General features: G+C 34.9%; 1 protein-coding gene across 1 annotated transcript in view; it reads right to left on the reverse strand.

Moving 5' to 3' along the window:
- Positions 1–14,142, reverse strand: part of LOC111085566 (putative sodium-coupled neutral amino acid transporter 11) — a 62,644-nt gene that overhangs the window by 43,740 nt on the left and 4,762 nt on the right. The window contains exons 2-3 of the mRNA XM_022384723.1: positions 9,585–9,672; positions 4,478–4,611 (exon numbers count right to left, since the gene is read on the reverse strand). Of these exons, the coding sequence (XP_022240431.1) occupies positions 4,478–4,611; positions 9,585–9,672 (222 nt within the window). The remainder of the gene's footprint in view (positions 1–4,477; positions 4,612–9,584; positions 9,673–14,142) is intronic.

The following is a 14,142-nucleotide window of genomic DNA, read 5'->3' on the forward strand; positions in this document are numbered from 1 at the left end:
CAACTGGACACTTGGACAGGAATTGGCAAAGTTTTGTTATAGCCGCCAAGATGCCTGGAATGTCTTACTCCCTCCACTATTGTTGGCCTATAGAACAGCAGTACATGAAGCCACTGGATACACTCCAGCAAAGCTGATGTTGTGGCAGAGAACTTCGGTTGCCAGTGGATCTGTTAACAGGACGCCCACCTTATGAAGAGTTGCCTGAAAATGTATCAGAGTTTGTGAAAGTGTTATCTGAAAGGATGGATGATATTCACTTTCAAGTGCGTTCAAACTTTAAAACGTCTGCTGATTCGATGACGTTAACTTATGATAAGAGATCTACTGAAGTCAGCTTTGTACCAGGAGACAAGGTATGGTTGTATAATCCCAGGAAGACCAAAGGGAAGTCTCCTAAGTTGTCTTCTCCATGGGAAGGCCCATATGACATAGTGGATCGTCTCTCAGACGTGACTTTCATGGGTAAAATGTGGTCGGCGAGGTAAGCCAAAAGTGGTGCATGCCAACAGGCTTTGGCATTATCACAGTCTAGGACATTTCAGTTGGAATGAAGTGAACAACAGAACAAATGACGTTGCTGATAACGTGCCACCTGAAGAAGCCACTGTCAAAGAAGAAACTCTACTCAGTTTTGAGAAGGGAAACGGTGAAGCCCTTGATGAAGTTACTACCGCTGATGTGACTGTTACCGATGATAGGACATTTCCTGATGAAGTAGATGAACCACACATGAAGCAGAAGCCAACGAGACGGAGGCCAGTACAGAAGAAAATACTTCCCGTAAAATTAAGAGACTTTGTTGAATTTTAATTTTGTGTTTGTAAATTCTGTACATTTAATTAAGTTATTGTTAATTGTTTATTGGTTTCATGTAAGTGGCTATTGTTCGGAACGAACAATACCAAGGAAGGGGCAGTGTTACGACAGCGGAGGTCACGTGACTCTAGTAACACGCCACGCGCTTCTAGACCGTTCATGAAGCATCGGGAGACTACTAGATATGAAGTAGTTTTGTATATATAAGACCGGCCAAGAAGCGACGGGAACAATGTGTAATTGAACTGCGGATAGAGTATTGTTGAGTTGAGCACGTGAGACGTTCGTTGTGAACTATAGCGTTTGTTATAGCGCGACTGTGGAAATTAAGTGTATTGCAAAGTTGTATTCAGAAAGAATAAACCAGTTATATTTAAGAAAGGACTTGTGTCGCTAAAGTTTCGTCGGAACTAATTTACGGAAAATTAACTAACGAACGGAGACGTAACAATATATATGTACATATAAATAGAACCAGAATTTCCAATCGTAAAATGTTACTCTATTGTAACGTAGTCATAATGTAGTATTCTAACGTTAACTAAAGGAAAAGTATAATGATGAAAGCTAAGATTCTATTCAAACACCAAACTTTCGATAGACAAAGTGGGGAAGCCAGTAATGTAAGAATTTTATTCTCCATGTAAAGTTGAGGCAGCTTAATCTGCTATGTAACCATTAGTCGATCAAGTGGTATGTATACTTCCATCCCTGTCTTGTTTGGTTCCTTTTTTCAAGTTCAACACCCAGATCTACAGAGCTTTTTTATTTAGCTATAATTTTTTTCTTATACTAGTGTAATGTACCCTAGTTGTTTGAGGTACCGGCGGAAGTAAGACCTAAATTGAGTTGAAGATACATCGTCTCTCTGGTTTAACTTCAATGGATAAAATATTAATAATTAGAGAGCTATACATTTATGTGGAAGACAACAAAACTATTCTCGAAGTCAGCATTCCAGCCCTCAATACGATGTTTGGACGTACGTACATATCAAGATGTTAAGGTATTACTATTCTATTTCCAACCTTTATGCTATTGATATAACTTCCATCCTTCATCCTCCTATGCCACTATCTGGATCTTTAGTGGTTCTTAAACGATCCCCACAGTAGCAGGTCTTAAATAAGGAAGGTGATACAACTACATTATTCCTCCTGTATAAGATACAAGCTGACGGGGAATGTTTAAACTTAATTCAAACCATGTAAGTTTAACAGCAATCATATATTTCAAAGTAATAACTTGAACATGAACTTTATCTGAAAGTTTTAAAATTATAACAAAGCTTCTTCATAAACAACATTTGCAGTTTGCTTTCCATCTAACAACAAATAAAGATTTTGAGGTGATCCCACATTTGAAGATCCTACATCTCATTGACCATCAGAAAAGCATGGTCGTTTGAGAAACAATCCAGCAACTTTCATACTTTGATCTTGAATCCCCCTAGAATATTCAACATTGCATAAAGCGTCAACCTGCCAATATTATTTGAGATTGACTGAATAAGGTGGGGGAAATTAACCAAGAAGCATTAAAAAATAGAAATAGGGTTAAGTTCAATTTTGACTCCCTTGTGACATTCCCCATATTTCATAGTGTCTACATACCAATTTTAATTGAGATTGGCCTAAAAGGCTCAGAGACGTTGGGATACAAACAAACACACATTTCGTCTTTATATATATATATATATATAATGTCCAAATTAGCAATTCTAATTACTTCCCCTTCCACCAATAAATATTAGAAATTATTTTTGATTGTATTTATTATGATTTTATTCATGTAATTCTTTTCAAAATTATGTAAATAATTTAAAATATTTGATTAATATATTTATATTAGATATTAAAAATTTATTACTGCAACAAATGTTACAATACTTAAAAAGTATAATGTATAATACTCTGTATGACATTTGTTGGAACATTACATTTAAGGGAGAAAAGTTCATATATTTGAAATGTGAAATCATTTTTTCATCACAAATATTAATGTCACTACAACTATTAATTATCTTAATATATTTTTGGTCTCAGTTGAATACTTAAATTTCACAAAAGGTTTTATTGGCTGTACAGAACGTTTATTTTATTCACAACTTTTCACCAGGTTTACCCGGCTTCGTCAGGTGAGATCTCACCTTATCGCTTTTACTCTGTACAACCAATAAAACCTTCTGTGACATTTAGAAAACATAGCTATTTTTAATATCTAATTAAAAAAATACTGAAATGTTAATTTATAGCACCTTAAATCCATTAGGCTACCTCGATGCAAAACCCACTGAATCACATTCAAATACTTTACAGTTATTAGGTTTTGTAGAAACTATGTACAAAATTCAGAAACTTGCAGTCCTTACCTATGCTGCATACGAAACAACACATTACACTCGCAAAGAGCTACCCCTACACTTCTGGATGAAATTGCTAATGTTAACTTACAGATGTTCGGTATCTAAATAAATTTGATTTCCTGGATTCGCATCTCACGTGGAGAGACACAGGGTTCTTGTTTCGCTACACATATACTTTGCCATGATGTCATTATACGAACTTATGCAAAAACAAATAAAATTCTGCCACATTCATGAGCACCGTACAGAACACTACTGGAATAAGCTTCGATCTGACAACTGTCTCTACGTGTACAACATTCTTGTTTATTTCATGTAGTGCATTGACAATCCACATGCCACTTTAGTTACTGGTATTAAAATAATAAACCATCTTTGATAATTTTCATGATCAGAAGAAACAAAAATATCAAAATTTACAATGCTAGAGTCCGGGTTTCGATACCCGTGGTGGGCAGAGCATTGTCCATTGTGTAGCTTTGTGCTTAATTACAAACAAACAAAAATAATAAGCTTGAAGGTTTATAAGTCTAAAATAGAGGGTATAATCCTTCTGATGGGCACAGCAAATGCAGACATTGCGCAGCTTTACACTTGACAACAAACAAAGTCGAGATGTTGCACGTTACTGGTAAATAAAAAAATAACCCGTCAATACTGGTCATCAATACGTAACAAAGGAAGGCAAGTGAATGCAATATTTCTCGTAACGATGGAGTAGTTTTGGATTTTTGTTAATAACGACAATGAAAATTCAAACAGATTGATCATAAAAAATAGACACGAAGTAAACATAAGAGGCAAGTGGTAGTATAAATTGTATTCGAAGTAACATTCGACATTTATCCAGATTTCAAAACGACTGTTAAAATTGTAGATTTCAGTTGAAAGTTTGAAAAGTATATAGTGTGGTAAAAATATTCATAACTTATTTACAACATTTATTTCTAAACCTCTGCAGCTATACATGCGGTTCGGAATTACTTTTTTGGCTGAACATTATTTGACAGGTCTCTTTGTATACTTTTTTTGACTAATTATCACTATTATGAATAAATTACATAGCGACAGTCACATAGAAGCACACTGAAGCAAACTTAATTAAAATAGGAAGTTGTTGATGCACAGAATCCTTTAAAACGCTTGTTTAGCATATATCTACGTTGAAAGTAACGCTTCTATCCTAAAAGTTTCTCTATTGTAGTAATAATATCTCCTCTGGTAAATATCTAATTGAAAGAAATTGATATATGTCTGATAAATTCTAGCCAAGTAAAAAAAGCAGAAACTCACCTGGTAGGTGTCGAGTTCAAGTTGATTTGCTGTTAAAATGATAATCCGCAATGAATAGTCGATCATAAGAGCTGACAGTAGTAGAAATAATATTCCTACACACAAACCAGCACTTTGTATAGCAAACGGTAACCCTAAAAAAGGGAAAGCATAATTAATGACTTAAGAGTCGAGTAAAATGTAAAAATAAGTGTTAATAATTTGTGTTAGTTCTGATTATGAAGCATTTAAAAAGCGTAGGTTAAAATAATTTTACCTTAAAAGCTTGGCATCGGTTATTCTTTGGAAATAAGAAAAAATAAAATAAATAGTAAAATATGTTTCCTTCATTGCTAAAATAGTTTCGTAGCAAAGTACCGTTAAATACGACTTGGTAAAGCCATACAGACTGCACTAGCAATATACGAAATACAAAACCATAATAATATTAGCTGTTTCTTTCCTATCATTTTACAAAACATCTAAATAACCTTGGACCGTGGCATCATGTTTGTTTCATCATACTTTAATACAATATCATAAAACTACCTCATAAAAGCTCGATCGGATTTATGGCAAGATTATTCCTTCTCCATGTTTCTACGTAGTAAAAATATGTATTCAGATATACCGATGTTCAACAGAAAGTTCTAGGTATTTGACATAAATATTAGGTTATGAACCGCCGTTCCTAATTTTGAACTAATGCTCAGAGGGAAAGCAGCTAGTTAGCAGCATCCTATCACCCACGCCAAGGGATTGACGGTTTCTCTTATAACGCACCTCACTGCTTAAATTGTAGAGATTGTTTTGTGGTATCACATGGATTCGAACCCAGCTCGCTGAAGTTACCTAAGGGCCAATGAAAACTTAATACTCCTAGACGATACATTATGCTTCAAATGTACATTTCATGATTAAACTATACTTCTTAGTGTAGTTTATAGACTATTGGTAGTAATATATTCCTATATTATTGCAGCTATACTTATGGTATATGTTGGAAGTTCTAAATATCTAATATCACTGCTACCATTATATTAATATTCACATTGTCCAAAGTCTTACTCTCAAGTGCTAAATTGATCACGCTCTAAAATTTTATCATTTTCCTTCCACCGTTAAACAATTTGTTTGTTTCTTTGTTGTTAAACGCAAAGCTACGCAATTGGTTATCTGTGCTGTATTCACTACAGCTATCGAAACTAAATTGTTAATGTTATACATTTTCGGACTTACTTCTGAAACACTAAGAACATGTTAAACAGGAGAACAGTTATATGGTTCCAACTGTTTCTGATATCATTTGGTTAAGATATCTGTTAAATAAATAATCACCCGACTGAAATAATGGATCAATACAATGCATTTTTGTAATTGAAAATTATACCATAAAAAACAATTAAATAATGTGTATTTGAGAGTAGTGGTTTTACATCTCCATAGTTATGACAAGAGCAGTTTTTAGATCACTTTTAATACCTAGAACATTTCATACATAATAAATAAGATTGGAATCCGATGAGAAAAATTTCGTCATCTTCAAGGAATATTTCAACAGGTTTAGTACTGTGATTGAAGATTGACGTTATTATCTATTAGGTTACGATCAGTGACAATTTAAACTAGCACATCGCAGCACAAAGGATAGTAAGATGTAATCTTCATAATGTGTCCCTTAATGCAGCTCGGTACATCTCTGTGATTAACTTAAAAAAAAACAACTGAGAAATGATTATGTGAGACCACTATATATAATATCATAGGTCAAATGACTGATTATACGCATTTCAAATCACATAACTGATCATAAGACGTCTAATTTTCATACCATTGAGCTGAAGAAGGAGGAATCATTGATATTGTTTTATAATAGGGTTTTTATTTTCCCTTTTCATAGCTATAGTATTAAAAATTATAAATATACTTTAGCTTTTGTAGTGTATTTTGCCAGAAATAAATCATCTTAATAAAAACTTTTACAATTAAAGTTCGGATTTGTCTTCTTTTTTATATACAATGGCATACATAGGCCTAAGAAGGCACTGGGCCAAGAATCCCCCTCCCAAGCACACACACACACACACTACCAAAACCTACTAATGTAGCGTGAGGAAAATAATGCCATGTTTCAGATTGTTTATGTAATATTATGGCAGAGGTGTGGGCTATTAGTTGTTGATTCATAGAGAGTTCAAAGACTATCGCGAATTGCAAGTTGATATTAGGAGGGTTCCTGGATTCCAAAAGTGGTAATTTGATGTATCTTACAGCTGTGCCTGTGCTATTGCCATCTTGCGAAGGTATTGTCTCTATACAGGAATAATAACACGTAATGCGTACGAGACAAATTTGCAGGTGTTACAGCATAACTTTCCATGAATTTCTCAAACTATTGTTAATTTGCAGTTAAAGGTTATAGTTATATAGCATAGACCTAATGTCAGGGTATCAGAAACATTATGAATACTTGCAATGGTGAACAGTAACAATGGTAAGTTCTCAAACTTACTACTGTGCCATCCGGAGACATTTGTATGTTTGTTTGTAATTAAGCACAAAGCTACACAATGGGCTATCTGTGCTCTGCCCACCACGGGTATCGAAACCCGAATTCTAGTGTTATAAGTCCGCAGACATACCGCTGTGCCACTGGGGGGCGATTTTGTAAGATATCATTCTAAATGTAGAATAATTATAGTAGATAAAAAAAATTAATTACATTAGATAAAAAGTATCAACTACCGAATATAATTGACAAGTTGTTTATTCTTGTAAGTATAAAATGCTTTTGGGGTATATTTGAATGCTAATGTACTGGTATTTCACATACAATGAAAGTAACCACACAAACAAACATTTAACATCAATAGAACTGCAAAAAAATTTATACTGTCAGAGATATTCTATATATTAAACAAAAGATATACCGTTTTACAATTTACTTGCAAAAAGAAGGTACATAGAATTTCATTTTGAAAAAACAAATTGAAAAACATTGGTGAAATTTGTTTGAATTAACTGTAATAATCAACAGAAAAATAACACCAAAAAAGAAAAACATTCAACTAATTTGCTAAAATCAACAAACTGAACAGTAAAAAAAGCGAATAAGTTTAGTGTTTGTGGATAAGAACACTAAAATAGACATGTATAGCCAATATATCACATTATAATATGAATACTACAATAAATGAAACTGTTTAAATGGCCAGTTTCTGTTAGTAAAAATATATCAAAATTAAGTAATTTTAAACATTCGTAACAAAAGATGTGAAACAATTGAACAAGCTGTTTTAGTTCTGCAGCAAAATGGAAAATTACATTAAAACATTGTGCGAAAAATCCCCTGTGTACCAGAACACTGCCAGTCATAAATGGTGAATTTAGGAGCTATCAAAGGTTTAAAAGTGCTCATGCATATTTTATTTACACATGTTTGAAAAAAAAATTGACTTGGTTAGACTTTTCCGAATATTTCCTCCTTTACTTCCTGTTCTGTCCAGTTTATATCATTTTGTCACAGGTTAAGAGCCCAATCTTTGCAAAACATTTGGCAACGATTTGTCATTTTTCTCTCGTGTGTCTTCTCAGGGTTGTTCTAAAAGGTCTGTGATGTTAAGAAAATATTAAACCTTGCTCTTTCATCTTCTTGATGAGCTCTTCCATGTTGGATATTTGTTATCTCATCTCCTCTTGTGCTCTCTCATTAGTTTAATCTTCTTTTGAAGAAACTATTTAGTAAGGGAACAATTTACTGGAAAATTCAAAAGGGTGTTGTTGAGCATCACCTCCTTTACTACTGTATCGAAATATGATTACTTAGAACAAACCATAGCACAGGCGCGCATTCAAGTGTTAGTTACCTGTAATTATAGATATAGCTGGTTTTATATGACGACATTTTGCTCCAACATTAAAACAATGTGAACACTTAAATGGAACACTATTCTGAAAGCTAAACATTCAAAATCAAGTGTAATTTTCCAACAACTATTAAGACTTCGTAAAATTTTGCAATTTGACAATGATAAATCTTGCATTTAAAGTGGTCAGTCAGTCATGTTTTCTCGCTGAAACTTAAATTTTCACTAAAAACAAACATACCATTTCAGAATGAGATTCTTAAGATTTTTTATACACTGGAGACTTACTCTCCGATTTGACACTTCACAAAAAGCTTAAAACAATGTATTTGGTATTACATTTGTAATGACTTATTATTCCATTCCTAATATACCGTATTCAGTTAATTCACTATGAGATATTGATAAGAGTAATTCATACATATCTGTAGTCATTGCTATTGTATCATTGAAAACTCATCTCCAAACACTGCCACTTGATAGATATTATTATTATATTATAGATATTATAACTTGCAAAATAAAAGAATGGCATGTTCAGTTTACAATAGTCTGGGTAATAAAAAATTCAGAACTTATACACTACACTCCTGAAAACTAGATGCAGTGAAATGCTCGCTGTAGATAGATGCGTGAACCCAATATTTTATACGTGTAACAATCATCCACTTCTTTGATAAATGTTTATCTTGTAATGGAAACCAAATAGGAAATGAGATGCTTCTGAGTTCTAATTACTTCCAAATTTATTAAGTTTTCTCAACACACCATAAATGGTAATAATGAATATTTACGATTGCAAATATGTTGAAGATTAACCTGCCAACAGAGCACTGTTTTCTTATCACTTTAGGCTTACATGATCATACATTCAGTTATTACTTTGTACTAGGTCGCGATACATAAGCAACCGTTAACTTACTAACAGTAACATCTACACCGCTTACGATTAATTTTAAAATGTACTTAAAATCAAACGCAAAGTTATCAACTTTTACATACCTATGAAAAGAACCCAGACGTATTTTCCTTTTTAGCAACGTTTGACTATCCAAATGCACAACAAATGCTTTTTGATAGGAAATATGCTCCTAAAAATACGATACCTAACATACAATTCAATCATAAACCAAGATGATATAAAATACCAGAATAAAATTTCAAAAGAAAGAAAATAAGAAAATAGAATTAAAAGTAATTGCAAGTAACAAATTTACACCCACATACACACATGCAATGTATTTTCACAGTATGATATTCACCCACTATAAAGTCACTCAAAATGTTGTTAGCGAAAATAACCAAAATTTTTGGAATATTCAGCTGCTCCTTAACGTCCTCCTCTTCCTCCTAAAAATATAAAGACAAGTATTATTAAAAGATATACATTTTTAAGGGACACGAATATAAACTTCAATAAATTCAACTTCAATAAAATTCAATGAATATATGTTAGGTTTCATAAATAATTACTCAGTGCTCTTTTCATTTTAACCACCTCTTGAATAAAATATTACAATCTTAGGATAATAGTTATAAATTATTACTAAAAGCCAGTTTCCCAATTATTACCTTCATCACTCAAATGCCAGCCCCATGATAAAGGTATATCGAACGTTACCTGAGAATTTGTTTCGTGAGTGTTAAAATGGAAAACGATATGGTGTGTGAAATTTTTAGTTACATAAGAAGGATTTCTGTTTGGACTGATAATTGCAACAAAATATAACTACTGTAAATGCAAATATTCAATATTTATAGTTCTAGAACTGTTTTAGGCAAATAATCACTTGATGAAGATGATAAATTAAAGTTGTAAACATAATATAGTAGGACTATTCATGTACCTTTTCAACTGAAGCGAGTATGTTAAAATTTTCTGCCGCATCGAACAACTACTCTTTCTTCATTTGTTTCAGAATTTAGCGCAAAGCTACATAAGAATTATTTACATATTGTCAAGTTTGTGATGTAAAACTGGCACTTAGTAATTACGTTTATCCTAAATGTTTGCCATCTTAATTTTGAACAGATAGACTAGAAAGAAGGGAATTAGCCAAACTCTTGGACTCTGATCGAATTGTGTGATGTGGCTGACACTCTTATAGCACATTAGTGATCACAAAGCGCATTTTTGCTGCAACCTGTCACAAATTGTAAATCACTAGGTCATGGACGGCCGTTCGAACAGCTAGAAATGTATTAAAACAGTAACATTGTTCCTGCGTATTAAAGCAAACCAAAATTCCACATAAATTTGTGCAAAATGTTTTCAACTAAGCATATTAGTAAACTATTATAACTTAATACAGAAGACATACTTTTAAAAAATGTTTAAGCTATAATGTCATATTGAATCTAATAGTTTTAAATTGATGTTGGAGAGAAGGGTCATTTGAGCAGAACATTTTTCACAGATTATTCATATATCTGAATTAGTTTCAAGCTAACTAAACTTATTAAGTCAGCATCATACGTACCTGAACCACCATATGCATAATAAGGAAAACACATTGTAAATCATAATACTCTAATAAATGTTGGTTCTGTGTTGTCGGAGATACCATTGCCAATACATAAAATGGTACTTACAAGTGCTTTAATCATATACCAATAAGTATATATCGTAATAGCGCTAAGGTGAGTGGTACTGAATTCAAATAATATTTTAACCTTACTTGCCTTCGTGGGGAGGGGGGGGGGGCTCCCAGTGGCTCAGCAGAAAGCCTGCGTGCTTACAACGTTTAACATCGTGTTTTAATACCCGTGTTAAGCAGAGCCCAGATTGCCCACTTGGTAGATTTGCGCTTAATAACAAACCATCGACAACAAAAACAGCTTTTGTGAGAAATTAATATGGATCTCTGTCATTAAAATGTTTAAATAATACCTTTGGGTTGCTGAAATGTCCTCCGGTGTGACAGCGGTAAGTCTTCGGATTTAACTACTAAAATCAGCGGTTCGATTCCCCTCGGTACCTGATGAGTCTATGTTAACAGTGGCGAAACGTTGTTTTTAAATGATGCATTATTTTCTATCCCATTTTAGCTGTTTGTGAATTTTAAATATTGTAACCTTGTTTTATACTCGTTGAGGTAATGAGATGAAAAAAAAGGAATCAAGTCGCCTTACGGTTCTAGGAAATTAATATAACTATTCAACGAAACTTTTCTAAAACTTTGCATAATGATAACCATCGGTAATTTAGCAAATTTGAGCATTTCCTAACATGTTATTCGTATTGTGAAAGTATTAGTTAACTGGTATTTTCTAAATATTTTTTGCGTATTGTATTAACAAAAGTTTGTTTTTTAAACCAAAAGTAAGGAAAATAAAAATTAATAGCGATTACATTTTTCGATAAAAAATGATCATCAAAATTTTATTTGATTTATAAAGCGTCAAATTTAGATTTTTCGTGCTTTAATTGCTCATGTCAGACTGCTACACAATTCACTTAACCGACCCTTTCATGTTGAAATATAGTTCTTGTAAACAGGTTGTGTTATTCGGACACGTTAGCCATGTTGTTATTTTCAGATTTATTAAGAAATACTAGGAAAGCAAAATTAGTATGAATTATATCATATTTTTTGTAAGGAATTGTGTGTTCTTAGTATAAATAGTGTTAGGTTATACGTGTTGTTAATCCTTGTATTAGTGTTTGTTCTTTTCTGCTGATAACATAGTGTTATCAACTCTTTGTTTTTTTATTTTAAGCATAAACGAAAAATATCATAGATAGAAATAAACTTATTTAACTCATTTTGATATTCTTAGACTTACAAGGAGTTACAAAGAGATAATCTGTCTATGAAACGTTTATAAGTTCCAGCATCTTTTACTACAAGCATACATCAAATATTAAAATGCCTTACATTCTGTATATTCCTGCTACAGAAACTGCAACAACAACTTAATCCCAGCAGCTGCCTGGACGGGAAGACTCCTCTTCGGCGGGGCCCATGATGCGGACTGGTGAAAGCCTTCGGGAAGCCAGCTCGCCGACAAGTCTTCTTACGACTAAGGCCAAGACCAGGATAGGGACCTGGAACACCAGAACCCTGTATGAGAGTGGCAAGTCAGCACAAGTGGCCAGCGAGATGAGAAGATACAACATCAAGGTTCTCGGACTATGTGAGACCAGATGGAATGGAAGCGGCCAGACCAGACTGTCTTCAGGTGAAACCATCATTTACTCCGGACATGAAGACGCGGACCACGACCACACCCAAGGAGTCGCGCTACTACTGGCGTCAGAGGCTACAAGGGCATTGATGGCATGGGAATCCGTCCCAGCAAGACTTATGTCAGCAAGATTTAACTCCAAGGGCAGGAAGATAACCATCATCCAATGCTATGCACCAACCAATGCGGCAGATGAAGAAGAAAAAGAATACTTTTACAATTCCTTGCAGTCCCTTTTCGACCGGACTCCACGAAGAGACATGAAGATCGTGATGTGCGACTTGAATGCTAAGGTGGGAGACGAAAACACAGACAGAGAACTCATCATGGGCAGACATGGCATAGGCACCTGCAACAAGAACGGAGAGCTGTTTATAGACCGCTGTTCTTTCAATGACCTAGTCATAGGTGGCACCATCTATCCTCACAGGAAGATCCACAAGACCACTTGGACATCACCAAATGGGAAGACGGACAACCAGATCGACCACTTCACCATTGACCACAAGTGGAGACGAAGTCTGCTGGATATCAGAGCAAGGTGCGGCGCCGACGCAGCCTCAAACCATCAGTTGCTTGTGGCAACACTGAAGACCAAGCTGAGATCCTCCTGTGACTCTTCAGGCACACCACACCATAAATTTAACATTCAGTTTTGAAAGATGGCAAGAACAAAGAAGAGTTCAACTGTGAAGTCAGAAACAGTTTTGAGGCACTGACAGATCTGGTAGAATAGACAATAGAGAACCACTGGGCTGAATTACAGAAGACCTGAAAGACCGCTTGTACCAAAGTACTGGGGAAGAGCCAGAGGGAGCAGAAGGAGTGGATGTCGAATGAAACATGGGAGAAGATAAAGAGGAGAAGAAAACTGAAGCAGAAGATTAATAGATGTCAGGACCAACAAGTGAAGGGAGACTTAAGAGCAGAGTACTGGGAACAAACCGAGAAGTGAAAAGAAGTGCAAGACACGACAAAAGACAATACATACAAGGTTTGACAGAGGAGGCAGAATCTGCAGCTAGTCAGAATAACATGAAGAGACTCTATGAAATCATGCGTGCCTTGTCAAGGAAGAGCTTCAACCTAAGTAAGCCAGTCAAGGACAAACAGGGAAGAACCATCACAAGCGATGTAGAACAGAGAGAATGGTGGGTAGAGCATTTTGAGGAGATTCTGAACCGACCACCACCAGCAGCTCCTCCTGACATACCACCAGCAGAGGAGCCCCTATGTGTCAACACCAACCCACCAACCAAGGCAGAGATCATCAAAGCCATCAAGTCCTTGAAGAACAGCAAGGCAGCAGGTCCTGATGGCCTCCCACCAGAAGTTCTCAAGAGAGATGCGGCAGCAGCAGCAGAGACAATACATACTCTCCTGCAGAAGATTTGGGAGCAGGAGCAAGTGCCCGCCGACTGGAAGCTTGGGTACCTAGTGAAGCTGCCCAAGAAAGGATACCTTTCCCAGTGCAGCAACTGGCGAGGAATCATGCTGCTGTCCATCCCCAGCAAGGTGCTGACTAGAATCATCTTGGAGAGACTGAAAGAGGCGCTAGACAAAAGACTGAGATCAGAGCAGGCAGGATTTAGACAAGATAGATCGTGTACAGACCACATCGCCACTCTACGT

This window comes from Limulus polyphemus, unplaced genomic scaffold, assembly GCF_000517525.1.
Source record: "Limulus polyphemus unplaced genomic scaffold, Limulus_polyphemus-2.1.2 Scaffold474, whole genome shotgun sequence".
In the NCBI taxonomy this organism is placed as follows: Eukaryota; Metazoa; Arthropoda; class Merostomata; order Xiphosura; family Limulidae; genus Limulus; species Limulus polyphemus.